This window comes from Takifugu flavidus, chromosome 10 (genome assembly GCF_003711565.1).
Source record: "Takifugu flavidus isolate HTHZ2018 chromosome 10, ASM371156v2, whole genome shotgun sequence".
In the NCBI taxonomy this organism is placed as follows: Eukaryota; Metazoa; Chordata; class Actinopteri; order Tetraodontiformes; family Tetraodontidae; genus Takifugu; species Takifugu flavidus.
This window is the reverse complement of record NC_079529.1, coordinates 201416-227271: the sequence shown is the minus strand read 5'-3', so window position 1 is coordinate 227271 and position 25856 is coordinate 201416. Positions and strand designations below refer to the sequence as shown.

Sequence of the window (25856 nt, the reverse complement as noted above, 5' to 3'; positions counted from 1 at the left end):
AAGTCTTCCGCCCATTGCGCCACCGTTTGTTTACGTCAGTGACGCAGCAGCGAGTGCGCAAGAACTCATTTTCCCAGAATCCCTCTGCGAGCCGACGTCGTTGAGCGTCAACTCCCCAGTCCCCCCACCATCGCTGTTCTCCGGAGGAAGAAAGGGGGAGACGGGCTACCGATACAGAACGCTGTAAGTGGATTTCTTCGACTAATAAAAAAGACACGCTTATTCATATGTGTTAGCCCTGCTCCGACCTGGTTGTGATTAACGTTTAACCATTTCCCCGGTTTAGTTCACACAAATATGAGCGGCAGCGGGCGGCCCAGGACTAGCTCATTCGCTGAGCCTCCCGGAGCTCCCGGATCCGCTGCAGCCGGTGCCGGATCAGCAGTAGCTGGCGGAAGCTCGACAGGAAAGACCGGGGCTTCGCAAGCCAGTGGAAGCAGCTCGACGAGCTTTGGAAATCTGAAACTGCCCAGTAAGGTTCCTAAATATTTCTGTAAAGGGTCGCAAGCGAGAGCCCATTGCAGAGCCTCGGGTTTTAGCTTCGGTTGTGGCGGACAGGTATATTAATAATGGTGGTAGATGTCGCTGAGCTAACCTCGCCTAGCAGGCTCTTAGCTGGTTAGCTACCCTGGGTTAGGTGTCCTGCTAATGCTAGCTGTTTTTCCCTTTAGGAATCACTGTGATCACAGGCTTTGACCACGTAGCTAACGTTATCTTTAGCATGTGATAGAAGCCTTGATCTTAACCGTTTGTATTTCCACGGTAGGTAAGGATTTGTCATTGTAGGGCAACATTACCTAATCATTACTTTTGCATTGTAACCCAAGAACAGACTTGGTGTCAGCCTACACTCCAAAATATTCGTCATTAATATCTAATGTGCAGGCTAGTTAGCTCGCTCCTGTTAGTGGAAGTAGGTTCAAATGATCCAAAATTTAAGACCTTCTGAGGCCTTATTTTTACAGCTTTTTGCTCCTCTAACCTGGACGGAATGAGGCAACCTTGTGAAAATTGGTTCGGTTGGACTTTCAAGGTCTGGCCTTGTAGCTGCACATTAACCACTCTTGGTGACTTATGAATGCATGAACACATTCGGGCATCATTTTGAGTGGTCCCACCCTGCAGTACAAGTCAATTGAAAGACAACGTGCATAAGAACAGAAGCGTTTGGTGTGGTGGGATTAATTTAGTAGACGCACTGAACACATGTTCCGGGGAGCGTCAGAACCCACTTTTGGTCTGCTTGAACCCACATTTTGAACTTGAATTTAAGATCCGGTTGCACGAGCAGCTAAGCTGACAAAACCCTGTTGGTTTGAGTGGTGTCATGATGCTGAGAGGTCAAGGGGTCATGTAGGCAGCAGTTTACTGAGTTTACAGTTGTCAGTAGACCAGAGTGACATGTCAGTTTAAATAAAACTGTTCATTATGAAAAGGCCCACTTCTTGGATCTCAAGCAGGTAAGTGGAATGATAAACATGCACCGGTCACTAATGGTCACTATCGCTCCTACATTGTCATTAAACTCGTTGTCTACAGCACCTGCGTTGGCATCTCAGATGGGGTTAAAACGATAACCTGTAACTAGTGACCCGACAGGACTGCGGGTCACGACCCCTTTCACCGAAAGGCTGCGGACGCGTTTCTGCAGCAGGAAGCTCGGGCGTGTTTGTGATCAGCTGGTGATAATAAATAAGGCAGATGAAATGTTGAAGCACGTCATCGTGCATCATCGTGCATCTTCTGTCTGTCTCTCCCTCGGGGGTGGGAGGCCGCAGCCGTCCTGACAAACAGAATTCTCCCCACGTTTAAAAAAACAACAACTTTAAGATCAGTTTATTTGAAATATATTTTTCCTCAGTTGTCACAAGAGGCACCACAGTCCGTCGTTTGTTCGTGAAAAGCTTCCAGACGTTTGTGACCTTTGGGTTTCGAGCGCCTCCGCTGCTACATTCGGCCCGTTTCTAGACCCGGCTCACTTTCTGCTGGTTCCGTGCGCCGCTCTGCCAGACACGTCCATATTCTGCTGTAAAGGTCCCAGTTTCCACTTCCTGTGGAACATCAGCCCTCACATCTGCCTTCTTGGAGGCCATCACCCATCAACCCATTCCCAGTTGTTTAAGCTGCGTCGTGCGGAACGTGACGGGTCCCTAAACACAACGCTATAAGCTAACTGGCCTTTCCAGTGGAGGAGAAGCAGGTAAAATGGCACCTGGACGATGTTTTTTTGTTTGATCGTTGAGGACAAAACGGCGTCTATCAAAGAAGAAACGTGGGATCTGTGTGTAGTAAAGTGAGCGTCCATGTTCTCTAATCTGCTAATATCAGGACCATCACGATTCGCCACCGTTTATCGTCCGGGTCAGAAATGTTCATCTATTTTCGCCACCAACTTCCTTCTGTTTAATTACCATGGTCATTTTATTTCTGTAAAACCCAATTTGCTGGTCGCCAAAGCCTCGGGCTCCCTGCTGAGAGGCGTAGGAGTGTCTCCTCACTCGTACTCGTCACGGCCGTGTTGACGTGTCGCAGCCCAAAGCTGCTCGATGACATCTGGGCACAGGCTTTATTTTTGCACTTATTATTCAAAGTGATTGAGACACAGCTGCTTCGTATTTGCTGCTCGTCCCTCTGACGTGGATTATGTGGATGCTAATATGAAACAAGAGCTCCGTTCATGCTGCGCTGGGATGCTCAGAATGTGGCAGAACCACACAATGGTGGAGCCCCAAAGCTCTATGTTCCTGCTGAGCTGGGGGCAGATCTCTGTCCATCACGTGGGCTCTTTACCGCCTGAAATTCCCCCCCCCCCCCCGACATGAACAGTTATGGGACTCTCTGAACTTGAGGAGGTCCCGTCGAGGCAGCGGCCCGAGCGAACGCAGGAAATGGCAGCGCTGCTTGTGGCGCTGCTGTCTGCTCGCCTGCATCACAGGCTCCGACAGGCCTTTTGGCTGCGGGACCCGTCCTTTTTCTTCCTCGCCTCCCGGCCTCGTTGCTCCTGGTTCCAATTTGTCAAATCAGTCTCAACACGTGCACAAGCTGCACCCAGCTGCACCCTAACGGTGCGTGGACGTCAGTCGCTGTCTGGATCATCTCGCTTTGGCTGATTCCCACAAGGTCAAGAATCGACCTCAGAAATGATGCTGAGAGCTTCAGCCTGTAGTCAGTGTCTGACTCACCTCACCTGCTTTGTTCACCCACTTAAGATCTTTTATTATATTTCATTCCTCTGCCGGTGCCTCCATCAGCTGTCGTCACACCCACGTCTGCTCCACCCGTCCTCGGGTCACGTTGTCTTTGTCTGCTCTCATTAACATGTAGAGATCCAAAACGATCAAGAAACGTGCACAAGAGGAGCAACGCGAGACCAGCTGATCCACAAATGGAGGCTCGTGCTGTCGGATGTTGGCACTAGAACCAAACCCAGAATGGTGCTGATTGACATGGCACCACTTTAGTGGAGCTATGTGAGATATGAGTCTGCCAGCGGTGCTGCCGTAGGTGTGCCGTCAGGTCGTAATCCATCACTTATTAATCAGTTGCAGGTTAATAGTTGTGCATCCGTACTAAAAGTTATACTCTCTTCCTTTTCATGCTTCAGTGTTGGTGAATTTGCATGAAATCTCCGTGGCAGAGGGCTAAAAAAGTGCCGGTCTTGCATATTCCGACGTTCCCGGTGGGACGTCTGTGTTTACCAGTAAATTGGACCAGGCTGACATTAGAAGTCTCTTCTTTTTTCTCTTTCAGGAGATAGTGGCAAAGTGACAACCGTGGTAGCGACACCGGGTCAAGGCCCCGATCGTCCACAGGAAGTGTCCTACACAGACATAAAGGTCATAGGAAATGGCTCCTTCGGAGTGGTTTACCAGGCTCGCCTCATCGACAGCCAAGAGATGGTCGCAATCAAGAAGGTCCTCCAGGACAAGAGGTTTAAGGTAGGAAGAAAGAGGGACTTCTCTTATAGCAGATGACTGAGGTGGTGTCTTTTGTGTGTTTTCTGTCTGGAAAAGGAGATTTTCTCCCTCGGTAACTGACGTCACGTGACCTGTAGTTGTTATTCTTGAGGTGGTTACGCTGTTGCCTTTATTTTAGAATCGGGAGCTGCAGATTATGAGGAAACTGGACCACTGCAACATCGTGAGGTTACGCTACTTCTTCTATTCCAGTGGAGAGAAGGTGAGCATGAACGGACTCGGCCTTTCCTGTACCGACAGCACAGTGCTGGGATGATGCGCACAGCCTACACACCCTACTGTGCTGTTGCACGGACACGTTTTAGAGGACGTGCTTTGGCCTTTAGTGCAGCTCTGCCTCACCCCAAATTTGCACCATTTTTCCCAATTCTGACAATTTCTGGTAAAAATGCCACTTCTAAAGTCTTGGCTAAGGTTCTTCTCAGTGTTTTCTTTAGACGTGTAAATGGGTCGTCTCTTTTTTCCTCTCCAGAAAGATGAAGTGTATCTGAATCTGGTGCTGGACTTCGTCCCAGAAACAGTGTACCGGGTGGCTCGACACTTCAACAAGGCCAAGACCACCATCCCCATCATCTATGTTAAGGTGGGCAAACGCTCTGCATGGAGTCTTGAAGGAAGAGCAAACGCCTCGTGGGCCCAGTTTAGCTTTTGCTTCCGGGTTTTTCGTCGGTGCTGCTTTGTCTGGACACGCCTCCCAGAAATTGTAGCTATGCAGAAAGTGTCTGGAGGACCAGGGGACCAGGGTGTCCTGTATCCCCACACAGACCCATTCAGGCCAACAGGTCGAGTCCTATCACCGAATGTCGCCCCTCTTTTCTCGCTGCCATCCAAACCCGGGAAGCTGACGGTCCACTCCCAATGCCGCGTCCTCGACCGTTTAGGCTGACAGTTGCATCGCGAACCACCACACATGCACATTTCCCCGTGGTTCAAGAAGCCTCTGATCAGGCTCCCGTTTCAGGGGTTATTTATGGGTAATCAGGGGGGACGAGTGTGGCTGTAGCACTGGAAGCCTGCAGAGCGCCCTGTCTGTCACTCAGGTTTGGCTTTCATGTCTTTTTCTGGAGCATGTTGGGTAGAAAATCATTTATTTGACACTGAATCATGCATCTTTGTCTGCAAAGTTGATCTGGGATTCATTTTCATGTGCTAATAATACCAATAATCCTCAAATGTGATATCAATATCACATCGCCCGTTGATGTGTCGTGTGCATTGCATGTGCTTCTAGATTAGAGTTAAAGATCTCAACGCGGTCCTGGGGGATCGTGGGTGCCTCACACTTGGTGCGTGTGTGAGCCGGGTGCCTTTAGCGCGCGTGTTTACTGCTTCTGTCGCAGCAGAGGACACGTTAAAGCTGTCTCACGGCCCATTTCCCCCCCCCAGCGTGCTGCTCCCCTGTGGCTTTGAGATGCTTTCTGATCTTCCTCTCTGTCATGCCTTCATCCTCCAGCGCCACTCTGATATCTCAGCATGGGAGACTTTCTTCCCCCTTTTCCATTTGCTGGCTCTCATCTTTCTGTCTCTTCCTCTTAATTGGATCTGGATCTTTTTGTTGTCATTGTTGAGTTGAATCTCCTGTAATATGTGTTCTTTGACGTGACATGACGATGGCGCCACTCAGAGGATCGATCATTAACCAGCACGTCTTCGTGGGTAACGAGCAGCGTGCTGATCCGCCCCGTCTCTCCCCAGGTGTACATGTACCAGCTGTTCCGCAGTCTTGCTTATATCCATTCCCAGGGTGTTTGTCACAGAGACATTAAGCCTCAGAACCTCTTGGTGGACCCAGAGACGGCCATTCTCAAACTCTGTGACTTCGGCAGGTAAATGAACCTTTCCTCATCTTTTTCTTGTGCTTCTATTCTTTCTGTCCCTTCCTCAATCATTTTCTTTTTTCTAGTGCAAAGCAGCTAGTTCGCGGGGAGCCAAATGTGTCCTATATCTGCTCACGGTACTATCGTGCCCCAGAGCTCATCTTTGGTGCCACTGACTACACATCCAACATTGACATCTGGTCAGCCGGCTGTGTGCTGGCTGAGCTGCTGCTGGGCCAGCCCATTTTCCCCGGGGACAGCGGCGTGGACCAGCTAGTAGAGATCATCAAGGTAGAGTAGGAGAGCAGCAGAAGGTGGCCTGAAGCCAGCTGATACCAGGCTGCTGGACTACCAGAGAGGGATCTGGAATTTAAATCACCTGAAGAGTTCCTGCCAGCAAAGTTTGTTGGTTACTACAATGACGTGAGTTCTCTTCTTCCTTCTGGATTTTTAGGTTCTGGGGACACCGACAAGGGAGCAGATTCGGGAGATGAACCCCAACTACACAGAGTTTAAGTTCCCACAGATCAAAGCACACCCTTGGACAAAGGTGTGTTCACGTTGCACGTTTCAAGCTTTAACAACAAGCTGCTGTCATCGGATAAAAAGCTCTTCTGTGTTTAGATTTCAGGCTTTAATGTAGCGACATATCTGAATGGTGGGAAGCAGCAGCATCACTTCAGCTTTTTATTCTTTTTTTAAGTTAAATAATGACGCTACTGTTCACGACGTCACTGTTTTAAGTTTGGACAGCTGCCCCTAAACTGCCCAAGCGCTCCCTCTTCGGTTCCTGTGTTGGGCACCACTGTCTGTCCTCACCAGAGGACTTTTTTGGTCTTTGCGTCCTCCAGAACCAGAACATTGCACGCTGAGCTGCTATAAGTTTGCAGTTGTTTCATTTCCTGTCTCCACCGGCGTTTCTGTTTTTGCCAAGGTCACACGGCGAGTTATAAAAGTTCCTCTTTGTGACGAGGCAGCGAACAAAGCTGCAACTGTTGCTCTTTTGAGAGTGCTGAAGGACCCGGAAGCTTTACTGTCCCTGTTGGCTCTCTGCCCTCTCAGGTGTTTAAGCCTCGCACCCCCCCGGAGGCCATCGCCCTCTGCTCCCGGCTGCTGGAATACACCCCCGTGACGAGGCTGTCTCCACTGGAGGCGTGCGCGCACGCTTTCTTTGAGGAGCTGCGCCAGCCCAACACCCGCCTGCCCAGCGGGCGGGAACTGCCACTCCTCTTCAACTTCAGCCCCGTCGGTCAGTTCAGTTGCTTCCCCAGTTCGTTCGGACTCTGATCAGAAGTAACGCCCTGATTGTCGGCTGATTGCCAGCGTCTGCGCTGACGTTGATTTGTCCCTTGTGTTGCAGAGCTGTCTATCCAGCCTCAGTTGAACTCCACACTCATTCCTCCTCACGCGCGTGCGCAGACATCGCCTGCCTCTCATGGTTGGTAGCGCAGCATGGAATCCATGGTTACAGAGCTAATCCACACGAGATGGTTCTCAGTTGCTCGGTTGGTTGCTCTTCTCTGGTGTTGATGAGGGTTTCTGCTTCTTCCCCCACAGAGGGCAGTGTGTCAGACAGTTCCGCCCAGTCCAGCTCAGCACCTGGACCTATCAGCAACAGCGCCTGAGCACCCACCTCACTCATCCTTTTTTTTTTTTTTTGTCCATTTTTGTCCTTCCCTCCCTCCCACTTCCTCCTGGCTCCAACCCTACAAAAACCAACCACAGACACTTAAACACTCAAAACACCCAAACTCCAACAATTCCAAAGGAAAACGACGTTTGTGGGCTTGAAGGACATCGTGTTGGCACCGCCTAGAACTACAGAGCCATTGGGTTGGAACGTAGGATGTTTGGGAGATGAAATATGGGATGGAGAGCTTCTACATGTATTGTGGCTTGTCTGTATTATAGACTGCCTTTGGCTTTTACCCCATTTTATGTTGGTTTTATTTGCTATAGCTGATTTTTGTGTGGCCACAGCGCCGTTAAATGAGGCGTTGACTGATTTCTGGGGAGGCAGAAGTAAAAGAAAAGGCCTGACAATCACCTGCAGAAGGTAGAACATGGCTGCCTGGGAGGTGTGGGCAGTTCTGTCCGCTGGTGGGTGACAGTGTTCGCAACCTCCCCATTTATTCCCCGCCACATTTTGTTTGTTTTTAACTGTCATTTTAAACCGGCGGTTTTAAATTTTAATCATTTTAAAGCAGAGGTGGGCTCGACAGCCCTTCACGTAAAGCCCCTGTGAGGGAGCGTGCACATCTACAGTTTAAATATAAGCTCATGTTTTCTTTGGTTCAGGTGGAAACCAATCAATTAATGTTAAATCTCTAGTGAGCGTTGCACATTTCTGTACAGGGAAGAAAAGGGGGTCAGATGTGTGTAACGTCCAGCTGTTAACGCAGCTTCACAACCTTGTTTTCACACGTTGGAGGAGGAAAAACCAGCGGAGCTCCGTGTTTCAGTAAACGTGCACAAAATGAGCACGGCTGACGTTCACGCTGACAGATCTTTACAGTTCGATGCCGGCTGTGTTTTAACGACGGCGGAGTCCTGTTAAATGGCGTTACGTCAGCTGGAATTCCGGAGAAAAGTTACTGACATTGAGATTCCAGCTGCTGCGTTTTCCTGTGAGACGTTGAATATGTGGACCTGCAGCACCACCTGAAGATGGCGCTGCGCCCCGGCGTGATCCGGGGCTGCGCTGGTCGTCACGTCCAGCGCAACGATTTTAAAGCGCGGCTGGCGTCAAGTCTAAAAGTCTGCAGACATTTAGTGGTTTTAATGTAAATGCATGTGAGTCGCTGTGGCTCCGTCTGTCTCGACGTTCTGCGTAGTTTTCCGTTGGTGAGATCCGATTCCCACAGAACAGAAGCCTCAATATCTGGTGTCATAATTAATACTTGAACGGCTTTGCCACCTCATTAATTATGTCACTTTACGGTGTTAAGTTATATATCAGCTTGATTCTGTTGAAGAACTGCTGTCGGAGAGGTGAGGAGCGCTTCGCTCGTCGCCTCCAACGTTGACGTTTCAGCTGTTGCCATTAATGACTCTCAACTTCCTTTCGCTTGATCGGTAAGCGGGGGCTCGTCCGAACCTCCTTCGCCCCATTCCAAACAGCCCTCCGCTCCTGTCCTCACAGCCTCACGCCACCTGCAGTCCCCGCGCACGCCCCTCGACACTATATCACTGCCACTGATTTTAGTAATCCGACCAGAGATGATGCTTAAACCCAACAACATTTGGAGCCTCCCTTTCATTCCGTTTTCTTCTCACCCTTCTGCCTTCCGCTTCCCTTTATCCATTTCTTTTTTCACTGCTAAACTGTAAATATCATGTACCTTTTATTTTATTTTGTTATTCTGTTATTACATTGTTGCTCTTGTCATTTTTCTTCTTTAGAAGACCGGTGCAGCAGCAGCTGGTCTGTTTATCCTCAGTCAGTCTGTAAATACGATTTCAACTCAGTCCCTGATTCAGTAGGGAAAAGCAGAACAAATGTTTCATTTTGTTATCTCTCTCCCTCTCTGTCTCTCTGTGGTTCCCCCTTCCCACCACAAATGTCCTCATGGCTGTTTTATTTATTATAATGTGTTTTTTGTTATTTGGGGAGGGCAGTCTTTTTCCACTGGGATGGTAAAATTGTGGGATTTATTTTGAAATTTTAATTTTGCAATATCATAAGCAAAGTCATTTCACGTCTGAAAATACTGTACTGACAGGTGGGGGGGGGGGGGCGGGGCGAGCGGGGGTGCTTTAAAATGGGTCGTGTATGTTTGCCAAACCATCACGTCGAACTCCAATTTTCCATGAACTTCGGTGTGACGGGAATGTTGTAGGCCTCGGATCAGCGGCGCTGTGGTGGAAGCAGTGACCTGTGTGTGTGTGCGTGCGTGTGTGTGTGTGGGTGAAAGGGGAAATGTTTTCCATAGCTACGTATCATCTCCTGTGTCTGACCGTCTCCTGGCGTCTAGCGAGTGCAACAGGTCCGGCCTGCTCGGGCCGCGTCTGCTTGGCGCATACTCGAGGCGTTTCTTTGGGCACAGCTGCAGGGATCGTACGTGTGTTCTGTGATTTCCTAAACAAGGAGCTGAATAAATGTGCTATTTCAATGTTTTCCCCTCATCTTCTGACCTGTCACGTTCTTTCATTTGCTCCGACTCCCACTCTTCCCACCGCCACCTGACTAAAGTCACAGTTGGGAAGGGAACGCTTGGATAGAGGAGATGATAAAAGGGGAGGGATGGAGGGAGAGAGACAGTTTTTGTTTGTTGGTTTAAATAATTAAACTCATTAATAAAGTGATGAAACCGTTTTTGTCTTTCATCTGTGATTGAATTTTAGCCTGATTGATTGAAATTCCCTCGAGCAGTGACGTTGGAACAGCGTGTTTGGTTACTTAGCAGTTTAGATCCCGATTAATTAGCAAACGGTGCCGTATCGTTAAGAGAGCTCGAAATAGACCTGAAATGTTCAATCCTCAGCTCACATTCTGTTTATCATCCTATTGAACAGTGAAGATCGTTCATAAGAGGCCTCTTGGCATCTTCACTACTGCACAAAAAAAGCTTTCAAAAATGGAGGTGTTAATAGTTTATTCTTAACGATAAGCAAAATGCAGCACCGCCAAGGAACTCGAATCATTACAGGTGAGACCACCCTGCCTTCAAGGTGCCGTCTATTCTTCTCGGTACACTTCCACGCTGTTGTCGGCCTTGGCTGGTAGGGTGGAGAACTCGCCACAGATCTTGTGTGGACGACCAGGCCGTTGCCTGCGGATGCCATCATGATGCTCTACAGCCCTTTGCAAACAAACAACCGCCTCCTATGGCCAAAGTTCCCAAAGTTGACTTCCGTCTAGAGCACCTGCGGCCATTTTTCTGCTCCCCAGTTCACATATTTGAATGCACAGATGAGTCAGGTCTAGTTTCCATGTCGCAGGCATGGCTGTCTGGCTACAACTCACGTCTCTGAGCTGCCTTCCAGTAAAGGCCTCTTCTAAAGAATTATTCTAGTCATGATTTTCAAATGAATGTTAAATTACAAACTTGCATATTAAGCGTGAAACACCATCAAGTCAGTCTTTCGAAGAAAAAAAACATTCTGGGAGAGATGACTTAAAGGTTATTAACCTCGTGTCCTAACAAAGAACAATGACAACAATCTGCACTGTTGTTATAGCAACTGCTTCTTTACAACCATCACCCAAAACGAGTTTGACCCTGACTGGTGAATTCATCATTGCTAATTGTGCTAAATGTGTGAACAGGGGTGGTGCTAGTCCTCATGCGCTCATCTTAAATTGGTGTTCAAGGATCCTCATCAAATCTGCAGGAGCAAGACTCAAAACATTTAAACATTTGTCTTCTCAACACGGGTGAACTTTCTTCTGCCTTCATTGGCATTCCTCATAAACTATCTAACCTTTGCTGTCTGAAAAGTCATTAAAATTACAGGTTAATTTCACAGCTGCCCATCAGCACTGAGCCAATATTTTGCCTGTATGTGCTGCCTGGCTGCCAGCCCATCTGCTAATGATCAATGATTCAGCCTTTCCAGTGCTAGTGTTGTTATATGGCCAGACTTTGGTCATTAGAACCTTAAAATGCCCTACTAAAATGCCCTACTAAAGGCTGACTACGAGTCAAGAAATCAGGAAAATCCACAGAACTTCATAACAAATTTAGAGACAAGGAGTACAGCACATGAAATAGTACAAAGGTTGTGTTTAGACCTTTTAAATGGCTAGTAATTAAGGAAGTAAAGAGCAATATACTGTATGTTGTGGTGGCACTGAGTGTGATGTGTCTCTTTATGCCTGCAGCTCTGGTAGAAGGCTGCAGCCCTCCTCAAATGTGTCTCAATGATCTGGGATGTTTTTGGTTCAGGATCATGATGCAGATAAAGTGAACTTTTGTTGGTCTCAAATGAACCACCTGTTCCAGCTTAATGGCTCCACAACCCTTCAGGCAGCTCCGTTTTAAATGCTACCTGGCTTTAGTTTGATCGATAGGTTAAAATTTATTTAACTTTCCCGTTCATCTCCAGATTATTACAACTAATATTAGTAGTACAGTTGTTACAAGGAGTAATATCTACGCGACAGTGGAATTGTTAGCGGGGTAAAAAATCGGCGCCTTTTGGAATACAAACTTCCTGTTTCTGGTGTATGGTGCAACGGGATTGGTCGGTGGATTCAATGAACCAGCCAATCAGACGGAGCGTTATAACATGTTGGGGTAAAAAAAACTGAAGTTGTCCTATTTCGTCGAGCGGAAATGTCAGAGGACGGTGAGTTTTGCCGAAATACTTTAACTTATTTAATTTTAATGCGACCATTTTGGTAATGTAATAGGCAGGAATAATATATATGGAGGATTTCAAAGGGGGGAGACAGCTAATGGTAACTTTTAGTCCACCGCCGCCATTATACCACCGAAGAAGCACATCCCGCCCTCCTTCTTGGGGCTTTTCTTCTTCTTCTTCTTCTTGTACCACAAAGTAAGCACGACTGGTCCAAGTGGCAAAGGGGGTTTAGTCGCCAGAAATGTCGCCTTCATTGCCAGCTTATTGGGATACGTTTAACAATCGATCTCGTCTCCTCCGTTAGCCATCAGCAACAGGATTAGCAGCATGGCACACTCGCCATGTTGCGACAAAAATGGCTATGGCTGCATGTTAGCAGCGGTGATAGCGTTGAGATAACAGCTTTAGCAAGTGTTAGCCTCCACTCATCGTTAAGGGCAACAGCACGGTCGAAACGGACTCCAAAGATTTCCTCTGTCGTTTACAACGTTGAAAATGATCTTCGGGGAATAAAGTGTTGTTCTTTTTCACAACTCGTTTGGAGTCTGACCCTGTCACTAAAAACGAAGCCGCTGTGGCGGTTATTGCTGGGGGGTTGTACCGCCATTTCATCACCGTCATTCGGCCAACGGTGACGAAGCTGCTCTCGGTTTGTGCGGCCTCTTTGGGCGACGTGTTGCAGGCCTGAGTGCTTCCAACACCGATGCTTTAGTCCTCTGCTGCCAGAATCTGCGTTTAAAGACGCTGCAAACTGCTGGGCCACGTGGTTGTTGTTGGTTTTAAACGTTGAGTTTGGGACGGTTCAACAGCCAACCTGCTACCGGGAGCAGTGAACCCCAGCCCCCCTGGGGGGGTTCTGTATCCTGAAAATAGGGACCCCCAAAACAAGCTACGCATCAACTTCATTGGTTTTGTCTTGCAACTATATTTTTAAGATAGAGTTTTCTGTTTCTTTGAGCGTTTAACAATCCTAAAAACAGAGAAGAGAAAACTTCATTTCAACAGCCACATGAGTGTCCTGAGTAGAATTTTAAAAGCTTTCTACCAACAAAAGGAACCTGTTTTCTGACTTTTATCAATGATGTTCATTTTTTGCAAAACCATTTTAACAAGAAATGCGCAGACCGATGTTGCTTGGTGCAGATTCTGATGTGACTCCTTTACACAGGAGAAAAGCTGGAACGCTGGTGTGAAAGCTACATGTGTGAATGGGGCTCTTCTGGTGTTAATCACAGGAGCAGCAGGAGCTTGACTGCACCCCCAGTGGCTCCAGTTACACAGCATATTTAATTGATATTGAGGCTGGATCTTGGCTCAGCTTATAAAATGTCAGACGGACAGAATGACTTGGCAACATCTGTACCTGGACAGCAACCTGCAGGGCCAAAATAACAATTAGCTGAGCCACAGCTGTGGTGAGTCAGCTTGGCATTACCAGAGTTAGAGACTTGGCTCGGCTGTCCAGGCTGGTGTCTCCATAATATATGCAGTCATGTCTTTCCATCAGGAGAGGGCAATGTTCTCAACCTAACTTCAGATATGGACACACATATTCTTATTCTTAGCAGACTGTTTTGCTTGCTTAACCTCTGTCTATATCAGTGTTGCTTCATTTAATAAGATATTTTTTGTGTTGTGGTCCCCTAGCAGCCATGGAGGCTTCCTCTGTTTACATGTGCTTCCCCTGCTACCGGGAGTTCAACACTCTGGAGGAGGTCCTGGAGCATCAGTTGACCTGCACTGCAGAAGAGGAGCAGCCAGACACATCTGGAACCACACCCATCACCGTGCCGGTGCTGCAGACACAGGGAAATGCTGAAGAGGTCAGTATTGGTCACCTACCGCTACTTCTATACAGGTGTCGGCTGGAAATGACCCTTAAAAAACAACAACCTCCAACTTGAATACAGAAACGGACATTAAAGTGGAGCTTCATGGACAGATGATTCTCATCAGAGTGTAACTATACTGCCGAGGACATCAAAGTCCCTCATAAAAGAAACACACAATTTTAAGTCTCTACAATACAATTCATAAATCCAGTCCTCTTAATACAGGCTCTTTTATCAGTTGCATTAAAATCTCAAATACGGCTTAAACCAAATTTTTGGTTTAATTTTCATTTCATTAAATGTCGACATACCTTGATTTGTGGAGAGTCCTTCCTTCCATGGGTAAACAACAGACATGGAAGTACCCAGAACAGAATAGTTTATCTTCATAGAAGCAGGATCCGTGTCAGGAAATAAAACTGTTTGAACATAAGAAATACAAATGCCAATTTCAGTTCCACTATCACACTCAGCAAATATTGACTCAATTGTTAGAACTGGATTATTTATAGTCCCTCTGCAGGTGGAAAGGAATGTTTGTCATGAATTACATAAAATGATAGTTGGAACAGTGGTTGTTGCGACATTTTTATCGTTGTCCAAAAGCACACGACGGTCTTCAGACATTACTGAGCAGCAGGACGCGGCTGCTGGAGGATCCCTTCTTTCAGGTCTTCAACACGTGTCCATTAGGCGCACTGACACCCACGACAGACAAATTGGGTCCTGAATCGCCAGCTGGATGAGGAGCATGAGGAATGCATCAGTTAGTGCCATACTTTCTCCTGATGGATCGCTCATTGGCCTTCTCACAGATGAAACAGCAGGAGAAACACTATAAACCCCGCGTAGCTTATGACCTTCTGGCCTCGGCTCTGGCCAGCGTTGTGTTTATAGCGAGTCCCGCCGCTTCATTAGTTACATGGTTGTAATTTTATTACATTTTATGTGGCATTGCCGTAACGCGGCCACAGTTAAAGCCTTGAACGAGCACAAAGAGGTCTTTAAAAACTATTACGACGCCTTTTTTAAGATGAGTTAATGGAAGACGAACCATAATGTCCGTGTTCCAAAAGATATTCCAGCCAGTTCCCACAAAAACCGTCAACAAAAGTGAAGGAGAGCGCCGTCATATATTAATAAAGATGCACGTGTTTATGGTCACAGCAGGACGGATGTTTCTCTGTGCTGTTTCTTTACCAGTGGTCTGTAGCGAAGCACGCAGACACACATTCAGCTCTGGATTATGACAAATGTCACTACTGACAAAGACATTCACTGGAAAACTGTAACTGTCCCATTAGGAGACATTTAATATCGGACCATATGTGGCAGTGGAACATAACTGATGACTCTCGCTGAGGTTTTTGCTCCAGTTCTCATTCGACTTGTGAAAATCCTTCACGTTTCAGAGCCGCCATTAAACTGCGATTCCAATTATGCTGGTTAGATATTGCAATTACACGTGTGCTGAACCGTCAGGTGCAATTTTTCCAGACCATGGATCAGCGTGTTCTGTTAGAGCCCTACATTCAGGACACTTCTAATTACTGTCCATATGCACCACTAGCGCCATTCTGGATTTAAGGTCCTTGAGAATGTTCTGTTGGGTTGTTAAAAAATCATAGTGGCATACATGATGAATGTACACCCTTGAGGTTAGTTTCTGGCCTCTTTAAAAAGATCGAAGGAAAAAATCTCCTGGACCGTCCAAGTGAACCCTCAGAAGCCTTTGATTCTCTTTGCACAGGCGGAGGTATTCATCACTGATTCATTTTTTCCCCTGTCTTTTGATTTACAGCAGCAAATAATAAATATATCCAGGACTTTAGGAATCCCACAGATTCAAGTCCAAGCCGAACCGACGGCCGCAGAACCTACTACGGAGGTCAAGCAGGTTGAAGACAGTGCGTCATTGCCATCAGACCAGCCCAGAATCCTCTACCAGTGTGGAGACTGTGAAGAGCTTTTCAAGAGCCTGCATCTGTGGCAGCAACACCGCAGAGAAGAGAAATGTCAGCAGCCAGCCTCAGAGGCCAGGGATCTCCAACCTGAGCAGCACACCATCTTGATCCAGAGCTCCCAGTCAGTGTTACATTCGGATGAATCTATTCTTGTCAATGAATCCAAACAGGAGCCACAGCCAGAACCAGCGGAGAAGAGTCTGGCAGAGACGGAGCCAGAGGCAGAAACCCCTGTAGCTCAGAGCTTAGAACAGTTTTCAGAGGCGGCCAGTTCAACTGCTAATCCAGAGGATTCATCTCCGAGGAAAAGAGGAGCCAACAAAAAACCCAAGCCGGAGCCTGTTCTCCTGTGTGTGGACTGTGGCTCATGCTTCGGATTGGTGTCAGAATTAGTGGCTCACCGCAAGACCCAGCATGGCTTTGAGGAAGCCCTGCACCGCTGCACCGTGTGTGGCGAATGCTTTCTGAACACAACCCTGTTCCTCTACCACCGGAAGCAACACAAGCAGCTCGGCGAGGCGGCCGAGGTCCCTCCAGATGCCTCAGTGTTTTCTTCAGGCTTCCTAATCGAGCAGCGGGACGATAGCGCTCCTTCCATTTATAGAGTCTCCACCAATTTCCTGGAGAAATCCTCTTTCTTCTGCACACACTGTGGGGAGAGCTTCAGCGATGGAGCAGAGTTTGCCATCCATCGTAAGCAGAAACACGACCTGCCGGAGCCGCTTCACAGCTGCCACTGTGGGGAGAGTTTCATGAACACCACCCAGTACCTGTACCACCGACGCCAGCACAGCGTAGTGTCTGGGCTGGGGCTGGCAGAGGAAAATGTGACTGGTGATGAAAGTGCCCCCAGTAAACCAGAAGAGATCCCACAAGGCTCAAAGCGGCTGCTTTCTCCATCTGCCTCCACCAGCGAAGCCTTTTCACCCATCCCGAAGAGGGGCAGACCCTCCTTCAGGATTAGCAGCAGTTCTCTCAAAGGTAAATGTTTGATACTCAGTCACTTGTGTCTCTGGTTCTTGCCTTTAATCCAGTGTTTTGTGTCTTTCAGGAAGTAAGGCTTCTGCTCCTAGGGATGACTCAGAGGGCAGCACTGCAGCAGACTCTGACAACACCAACCACCCTCCACCTGCCAAGCTGCTGCAGGACTGGGCTCGTACACCGCTGCCCCACGTTTGCCCCTACTGTGGCAAAACCTTCACCAGGCGCATCTTCCTCCGCACTCACGTCTACAGGCACACCGGAGAGAAGCTGTTCACATGCAAGGTGACGATCAAACTTTCCTTAACGTTTTGTTCCTTTTTCCCAATCTGAAGGATAATATTTTTATGTAAATGTCATTTATGTCAGATGGCTGACTTTGACAAGATTATGTAATGCTTTTAAAGTGGATTAGATTTGAGGCAGACAGTTTTAACCTCCAGCTCCGATAGACTCGTCTGGTGCCTCCGCATAATGAAAATTGTTTTGAAAACTAAAGAATAATCATGTCTTGATTTTGTTCCCTTATAGGGCATTTAAAGATGTTCTAAATATGACTAACGAGCTTGTTAATTGTCTCGCGAAGGTGTGTGCAAAGTCGTTCACAAACTCCCAAAGTCTGCTGCGCCACAGCATGAGCCACACTGGCAACAAGCCCTACAGCTGCAGTGTTTGTGACAAAAAGTTCTCCCAGGCCCCCACCTTGAAGAGACACCAGCGCATTCATACGTCTGCGGTTGCCCCACGCAAGCGAGGACGCAAACCAGTAAAGTCCCCGTTCATTATTACTCTGTAATAACTGCTGTAATAACTCCGCTTCTAAAGCTCTTCAGAAAACCTCATCAGAACAGGACGTGCTAACGAGGACGGTGCGATTGTTCCTCACTGCGTGCGTCTGTCCATGCAGGTGTGCGCGATGGACAGCGAGGGTGCTGCTCATCTGTTCCCGTGTCCTCACTGCCCCTCACGGTTCAACACAGAGGATCAGCTCAACCATCACAAGTAATCAACTAGTCAATAACCGCTTAGTTGGATCGACTGGTCGTTATTCTAAACACATGGGTGCACGTGGAATTGAGTACACTGAATATTCAACACTTCTGGGAATCAACCTTTTATTGTCGAAATAATTAGAATTCTTATTCCAGACAGAACTGAGGGTGTGATAAGGGTTCACGCCTGTGCTGCTGACTACTGAGCAGCACCGTTAAGCTGTGTAGCAGACATGCTAACTGAGGTCCGCTCGCCCTTGAGCCTCAGCCAGGCTTGATTGACAGGCAGAGACCCAGTAAATTAAGATCATAACGATAACCCAGGGAGAAAAATGGATGAGAGAAATGTCCGCTCCCCTCTTACCTGGTGAAATGGGGATAGGCTGTATTCTGCAGCCTGTAATTATTATTGCTTATGATTATTACTGTAATGATTTAAATGTAAGCACCAGCGTTCATTTAGACGTTTAATATTGCTGTCTAAATGAAACGATTCATGACTCAATTATGTTTTTATTATTAACTTGCAGGTCTAAAAACCAAACATCATTTGTTCCCCCAGTGAAACAAGTTATTCACCACCAGTTATTCATGTGGTAAAAGAAGTAATCGAGTACACAAAGGCAACATTTTCACACCGGAGACTGAAATAACTACTGCTAGTAATAATAATAAGATTAGTAATAATAATGAACAGTAACAATGGTAATAGTAATGCTTTTGTGTTAGAACAGCCCGTATCTTGGTGCGGCACTAGTACTGAGCTCTGCTCATGAAGGAAGGTGTATTTGAAGAAAAGGTGACCCTGACTATAATCTTAATTTCCCCACTGCCTGAGGGTCAGCTGTCCCTGAAATATTGATTACTGTTGTTTAACAGGGAACAGAGACAGTCTGGTGTCTTTTTATGGGCCTTAGAGGTCCTTGTACGGCTCACATTCTCCTGCACTTGAAGTGACTTGTGTACCCGAGTGCTTCGGTCGACACATCACCGCACACGCGTTCCATATTTGGAGGTTTGTTTCCTGAACTTTGACACCATGCGTGTTTGTTCGGGTTCTGCCAATCTGCCCACAGAACCGCTGTTTTATTTTTACTATGCTGTAAAAAAAGGGCCTGTTGCACATTAGGTGAACACAACCTAGCGCTTCTCTCCTGCCCCGAGGCCATATCCACGGTAGCGTTATGCAACGGATAAATATAGTCTTTCATTTGCGCACTCTGACTGCTCCTAGTTTTCGCCTTTTCTTTTATCTCCAGCTTTTATCCATTCAGCTAATACTCTTTTTTTTCTCCTGGAGCACAGCTCAGCACGCGCACGTTACTAATCCTACAAGTCTCGTATTGGATGGCAGCTAAAAATAAAATGCACCCCCCTCTATTAGAGCGGCTGCACTCACACCTTTCTACTGTAACCATTATGGTTTATTCTTTAATGCGGCCAGCGGCAGCTCGCCACTCGCATCATTATTGGCGTTAGAGTTAAAGCCTGATTGTGTTCATGTGTGACAGACTGCTCCACACGAGCCACCCGTTCCATTGTTCTGACTGTGGGGAGGCCTTCAAACGCAGGAAAGACCTGGATCTTCACTCTCTCACTCACCAAGGTGAGGATTTTAATAACACTTGAATTAAACTGTGTTCAATTTCCAGTCAGTATAAAGCCTGAAGGCATGAGGGGCTTCGAAAGGCCACAATACAGCTTCCAGACTAACAAAATGGACACAGCCGCTTCCTCCGTGATCCTCCGTGTCGCACAACACAAGAAAAGAATGACTTCCTATCATGTCAGCACAGGTCAACAAGCTCTCAAAAGGTCAAGACTGATTAACCTTTAACATCAGTGTCAACGTGCTCAGAGTGTTTATGGCTACAAAGGAGCCGGGCGGAGCGAGACGGGGCTCCTGCTATGGCGATGGCTTCAGTCCCTAGGTGTCACGCCAGCACCGCCGTAGAGGCACAGCATCCCAAAGTTGTTAACCATAATTAGAGAAACAAATGCTTCTTCTGGATTGCTGCAAGCCCAGGAAATCAATGGTGTGGGAAGCATTGCTGAGCTTTCTACCATCCCCGCCAAAAGGCTGGAGCCGGTCTGCTGTGTGTTTCTGGCCCCGCGTCACGTTGTGTGGTTGAGGCGTCCCACCACACTCCCATTGGAACAGATGGTGCGTACAGCAGGCGCCATCAGCTCGAGGGTTCATCATCAGGAACATCATCAGTTAATGTGCTACAGAAGAGCAAATGAAAACAGTTTTATCTTGCATAATCACTTGGACCGTTGTTTAATTGTTTGCATCCTCTTAAACCTATTAGCCTAAATGTGATGATGGGACCAGGGCTCCGGTGCACGTGCGTGCTTGTACGGGAACCATTCACACATGATCTCCTTGTTAGAAGGCATGTGGATGGACAGAAACGCCCCCCCCCCAGGTTACCACCTCCTTTATTTAACGTACCTCCGTGTGTGCTTTGTTCCTTTGATGCATTAAGCCAATGACTTTCCATTGATTTGGTTCCTGTGTGGAGGAGAGGAGGAAGGTGGAGGTAAATGAATTGGGGGCGTTTGAACGTCAACCTCATTAGTTAAGCTTGAAGAGTCAGCGCGCAGTCAGGGTCAGCGGTACATGGCTCCTCCGAGAGAGATGATTGGAGAGATTGATCCATTGATCGGACCGGGGCCATAGGCAGAGATTGTCCTTATTAAAGGTTTAATTAGAAGGTCCCAGCGGGGGAACGGAGCACACTCCCCCCAACTAGGGTAGACGATGCAGATGGTTAGCAGATTGGAAGATGTTGGCGCTGTGACCTGTGGACCTGCTGACGAACCATCCGCGTCAGCGATTCCTCCGCCAGGATTTCAAGAGCAACCCAGCGAGACACCTGCTGTGTTTCGCTTTGCCAAATCCCAAATGAGGGACGAGATCATTTAGGCTGTTAAGAGCGATCTGGCTGACTAATCTGGAGCATTTTAGAATTGACTTACTGAAATCATTTAATAGACTAAAAGGAAAAGTCATTTTGAAATAATTCCACTCTTTCTATCTATGAAGTGTTAGTTGAGCTGTTATTTTAGCTGCTATTGTGTTAGTTGTTCTAATCACACGTGTTTAAGATAACGGCTGCAGCTAAATTGTCCTTGATTGCTTTTCTCTTCAGTTATTTGGGTTTTTCGGATTTTAACAGATGCGACGCGTGTTTCACGTTACCGGACCTGCTGTCAAATCTCAAACGCCTGTTTGGATTCATGGAAACCAAACTCGGCTACTTTAAGCAAAATATACGGTCAACTGAAGAAGTGTTTGCGTTGAGCTGCCAGGAAGTGGAAAGAGAGGATCTTTCCACTTCCTCTCTCTTTGTTCTTCAGAGCCAGATTTAGCGGCAGTTTACAGGCTGTTTCAGAGACGTTCCCTCCAGACAAGCGCCGTGTTTAGGGGGAAGAGTCGATATGATGAGCTGAGCAACAATGTGTCAACATGTATTTTTCTCTTCCTCCTCCCGAAATATTCAACGCGATGCACTTCTCGACACGGGACAATTGTCTCTTTCATTTTTAGCACAGTGGCGCCCGATCAGCAGGCTGAGTTTAGCCGTGGCACCGTTGCTGCGCGATCCCCATCAGCCTAAGAGCTGCCTCTGCTCCATTACAGATAAGGAGCCAGCAACGTGTCCTCACTGTTCATCCCAGTTTGTGAATCAGTCGGTGCTGGAAATCCACCTGCAGCGATGCCCGACCACAGAGGAGGACAAGAACGCAGGACGGGGACGTGGGCAGGGCCGGGGACGCTCCACTGGACAGGTGGGACAGTCATTTACATCACAAAGGAGATTTTATTTTAAATGACAGTTTCCTTTTTGGGGGCCTTTTTTTCCTTTTATGAGCCAGCAGAGCAGACGGGGGGGAATGTGTCCACGTGACAGAGGTCCAGAATCCCAACGTGTGACCTTGTTGTCATGACAGTGGAAACGCTGACCTTCTCGCTCTCTGTAATTGCCCCTCTTCGTCTCTGCTTCCTTCCATTATCTTCTTTTTTTATCCTCTCCTCAGATTGAATGTGACCTCTGTGGCCACCGCTGCATGACCCAGGAGGGCCTCGACCTCCACCGGATGTCCCACACGGGCCAGACGCCTCTCAAGTGCCCAGTGAGGCCCTGCCGCCGCAGATTTACCTCCAACGCCGCCCTGGAGCAGCACGTACTGGCCCACATCCAGGGAACGCTCGGCAGTTCCAAAACCCGACCCCGCTACCGCTGTCAGATTTGCCACAAGGAGTTTGCTTATAATTCCACCTTCAGCGTCCACATGAGGATCCATACTGATGAGAGGCCCTTCGAGGTGAGGACACGGGGCTTTGCTGGTCCTTCTCAAACATTTAAAGGCTTGTGCACACGTTTCAAATATCCCACCCCCCATGGTCACACCCTCTCAACGCTGTTCCTGGACCATGGCCATTTATGCAGTGTGTCCTGCGGGTGTTTCCTCCCTCCCTGTGCACCTGTGATTAATGGCAGGGCTGAGTTAGGGCCTGTCAGCCCCCCTCGCTTCCTGTTACTATTCTGGGACTCTTTCTCTCTTCGGCTACTCTGGTGACAAGGCAGGACATCAACTACAGAGCTGCTGGATTGTAAGAATTGATTTAGCGATTGTGGCGCAGCTTTATGTTGTAGCTCAACCATGTGAGCGCTGAGCTTCAAGGCTGATTGGCCCTCGACGCACGTGTGGTCGTAGGGTTTTAACATTCACATGAAAGGGCCGCGTGTTGGAGGGGGGACCAGTACACAGAGGTAACTCAGGAGATCTTCATTAGCCACAGAGATGGATGTCTTACTGGGGACATCAGATACAGCTCAGCGTGGTGTGGCTCGGCTGAGCTAATGCTAGCAAGCTGCTAATGCTGCGTGTGGCTCGGCTGAGCTAATGCTAGCAAGCTGCTAATGCTGCTGCTAAGGTGCATCACAATAAATTAGATCATGGAAAAAGTGAAATTCACAGTCTAATTACACACATACTTATTTCTTTGAGTGTTGATGTCATGGCTCGCAGTGACTGGAACCCCTGAACTGTCCCTAAAATTTAGAATGTTGTGCTCAAAGCTCAATACTGGACTCGTGACGTCACCTTGTAATTAGCTAATTACCTGAAAACGTTGCAGTTTTCCCGAGTCTACAATCAGGCGGGAAACTGCTGTCAGTTGTCCAGAAAAGGAGCATTGACGGCCTGCACGAGGGGCAGCAGCTGGACCACAGCTGGACCACAGCTGGACCACAGCCGGGTCCAAACACACTCACGAGCCTTTGATGTGGTAGAAACAAGCTGGGTTAGATCAGGCCCAGGTCAGAGCAGGGCGGTGGGGTTCCTGTGCCTGGTGGACTGGACTAGAGGATCGGTGGCAGCACCAGAACCAAAGCTGCAGCACAGCTGGAGCCTCCATCCCAGAACAGCTGGGAGACTCCTGCATTAGTGATAGCTAAGATTCCAGGCTGAGCTCCTCTGCCCCGGTTTTCCAGCATCTCGGACCTAAAAGTGAACTGGTCCCCACAGAATCGGTGCCTGTTATTATTGATTATTATTGATTGATTGAAGCATGACACAGCTTCCTGTCTCCCCCCCCAGTGCTCCACCTGTGGCAAGCGCTTCCGCCAGCTGCCCCACCTCCAGGACCACGAGCGCATCCACAGCGGCCTGCGCCCCTTCTGCTGCTGGATCTGCGGGAAGAGCTTCAGCGTGGCCGCCAGGCTGACCGAGCACGCGCGCACGCACAGCGGCGAGAAGCCGTACCCCTGCAGCCACTGCCCCGCCGCCTTCCGCTCCCGCTCCAACCTGGACAAACACCTGCGGCTGCACGGCGAGCTGAACCTGGAGGGCGTGGAGGAGGCCGTGCAGGTGGTGGAGGCCGCCCAGGTCCAGAACATGCTGGAGGGGGCCAAGGTGCTGACGTCCGTGGCCGCCACCGAGGGCGTGGACGCCGGTTCGGTCCAGACGATCTACGTGCTGCAGGGGGCCGAAGGCGGCGCAGAGACGGTCATGATCCCGTCGGATCAGTTCGCCGGGATGGAGGGGGCCTCGCAGGTGGTCATCTTACCCTCGTCTGTGCTGGGGGGGCAGAGCATCGCTGTTCCCACAATCACCATGGATGGAAACGAGATCACCATGATGGAGACCAGCCAGTCGCCGCAGCACGCCATCGAGTTCATCGTGGAGGAAACCATATGAAGAGCCAGACAGGAAGTGGCCACTGTAGGTTAGAACGTAAAGCTCGGTAGGATTAAAGGTGAATCGGACCGAAGGAATCTTGTGATTGGACCTTTGATTTCAGCAGAAATGGAGGGAAAAACACGCCGCTGTAGCGTTTAGATTCGACGCCTTGTTGAGCGAGCGACGAGCATCAGCGGCGCCGGAGCAGCCGAATCCTGCGCCGGATAAAAAGTGAAACCATTTTCCTCTTTTTCTGAGCCCGATCTGATGCAGCGGCGCCGTGACGGCGTCCGGCGAGGCCCAGCTGCTGCTGGGTGCTCCTCCGCTCGTCGTTGTTTAACGTGTCTGCTAACGATCTGTGCCCCCCCCCCCCCCCCCCCCCCCCGCTGCTTATTTTAATCAGTCGTTAGCGCCCAGCAGTGTTGCAGGCGCCACAGTTCTGTTCCGCACTCGTGTCGCCGGTGTTAAACTCTAATAAAGGTGAAACCAACCTACTCCGACTGGATCAGACGGTTCTTTCAGACTGATTGAGAATCGGGTCGTAAACGTCAGCGGGATCCAGGCGCCGCTTTCACGACCCGATTACTGGAGAGAGTGAGCGGCACCGGCCAATCAAACGGCTGCTTTCGCTAATAAAACGCCACTTTGTCCATCGCGTCCCGGCCAATCGGACCGGCTTAACGGGCCCTCCCGTAAACCACCACTGCCGCTTTTGGAAGAATTACGAGGTCAGAAATATCCGCCGCGCTCGGAGAGCGAAATGTGGGCGTTACGGGAACAGGTGGGACGTTCCCTTCGCCATGTTACTGATTCTTTCCTGCTAAATGAAATGCTGCATAACAAATGAGGTTTGTAGGGATTGATGGGGCCGAGGCGACGAGAGGTCGGCGACATTACCCACTGCTGCTGATGCACTGATCTGGAATATCTGGAATAATGATCCTATTTGTCTGGGGGGGGGCTACGATATATAAGTTTGGCCCGGACAGAAGTGGCCCATTAGAGGCTTCTAAAGTGCAGTTTGTGTCTGTTTCCCTCCCAGTGATTGCTGACTGGGGGGTTTGTAAGCACGGTGGCACGTGTGTGTGTGTGTGTGTGTGTGTGTGTGTGTGTGGGGGGGGGGTTAAGTGGGGGGGGGGGGGGGGTAGCGGGATTTCTGCACACGGAGCAAAAACCTGGGAAATGCAGAGAAACCCAAACTAGAGACGCCTCTGCTTCCTGTCTGAGCACCAATAGATGCAGATCTGGTGTAACTTCTGCAGCTTTTCCCTGCATCACACCTGCCCCCCCCCCCAAACCCTAACCCCCCTCACACACACACACACATAATGAAATTACCTGCAGGCAAAATCCTTCATTTCTTCCCGACCGATCGGACCCAAATTACAGGTGGTCAAAGCGACACTGAGCTCAGAGACCATTTTAATGCTCACGTGCACGACAACGGCGCATATGAATCACAATCCCGCATGTGCACAGCTGCCGTGTGCACGTGCGCGGACAGTGGTTGTTGCAGTTATTATTCATGGGCTCTGACGGCCGGCGCAGGTGCTGAGAAGATGACTTCTGTCTGTCAACGCCGCGAAGGAAAATGGCCAATTATGCAAAGCAGCAGGTTCAGGAAGTGGAACCAGAACCAGAACCAGGCGCGTCCAGAGGAGGACGTGCACGTGCTGCCGTCACATCTGGAAATGTGCTGACATCAGGATGTCCCGGGCAGGTGAAGGACGGCAGGTCTGAGCTGGAGAGGCTGCAGGTGAGACGCAGGTGAGACACAGGTGAGACACAGGTGACC

General features: G+C 48.8%; 2 protein-coding genes across 7 annotated transcripts; both read left to right on the top strand.

Annotated features, from left to right (window-relative positions):
* Positions 1–32: 32 nt before the first annotated feature.
* Positions 33–10109, top strand: gsk3ab (glycogen synthase kinase 3 alpha b). 2 transcript variants are annotated; one of them, XR_008952456.1, is made up of 12 exons: positions 33–183; positions 287–472; positions 3751–3938; positions 4096–4179; positions 4450–4560; positions 5673–5803; positions 5881–6085; positions 6249–6344; positions 6857–7043; positions 7155–7232; positions 7352–8479; positions 8513–10109. XR_008952456.1 is itself a non-coding variant. In XM_057046055.1 (11 exons), the coding sequence occupies exons 2-11, from the start codon at positions 298–300 to the stop codon at positions 7417–7419; spliced, it is 1323 nt and encodes a 440-aa protein (XP_056902035.1). In that variant the 5' UTR covers positions 33–183; positions 287–297; the 3' UTR covers positions 7420–10109. The 2 variants fall into 2 exon arrangements, 1 of the variants encoding a protein (XP_056902035.1); XM_057046055.1 differs by having other exon boundaries at positions 7352–10109.
* A 1848-nt stretch (positions 10110–11957) lies between these two features.
* znf574 (zinc finger protein 574) lies at positions 11958–24555 on the top strand. Of its 5 annotated transcripts, none has more exons than XM_057045868.1 (11): positions 11958–12085; positions 13748–13923; positions 15734–16877; positions 16948–17162; positions 17464–17643; positions 17785–17879; positions 19381–19475; positions 21516–21664; positions 21914–22201; positions 23480–24103; positions 24186–24555. In XM_057045868.1, the coding sequence occupies exons 1-10, from the start codon at positions 12073–12075 to the stop codon at positions 24077–24079; spliced, it is 2955 nt and encodes a 984-aa protein (XP_056901848.1). In that variant the 5' UTR covers positions 11958–12072; the 3' UTR covers positions 24080–24103; positions 24186–24555. The 5 variants fall into 5 exon arrangements, with proteins under 5 accessions (XP_056901848.1, XP_056901847.1, XP_056901846.1 ...); XM_057045867.1 differs by having other exon boundaries at positions 23480–24125; positions 24194–24555; XM_057045866.1 differs by having other exon boundaries at positions 23480–24555.
* Positions 24556–25856: the final 1301 nt, after the last annotated feature.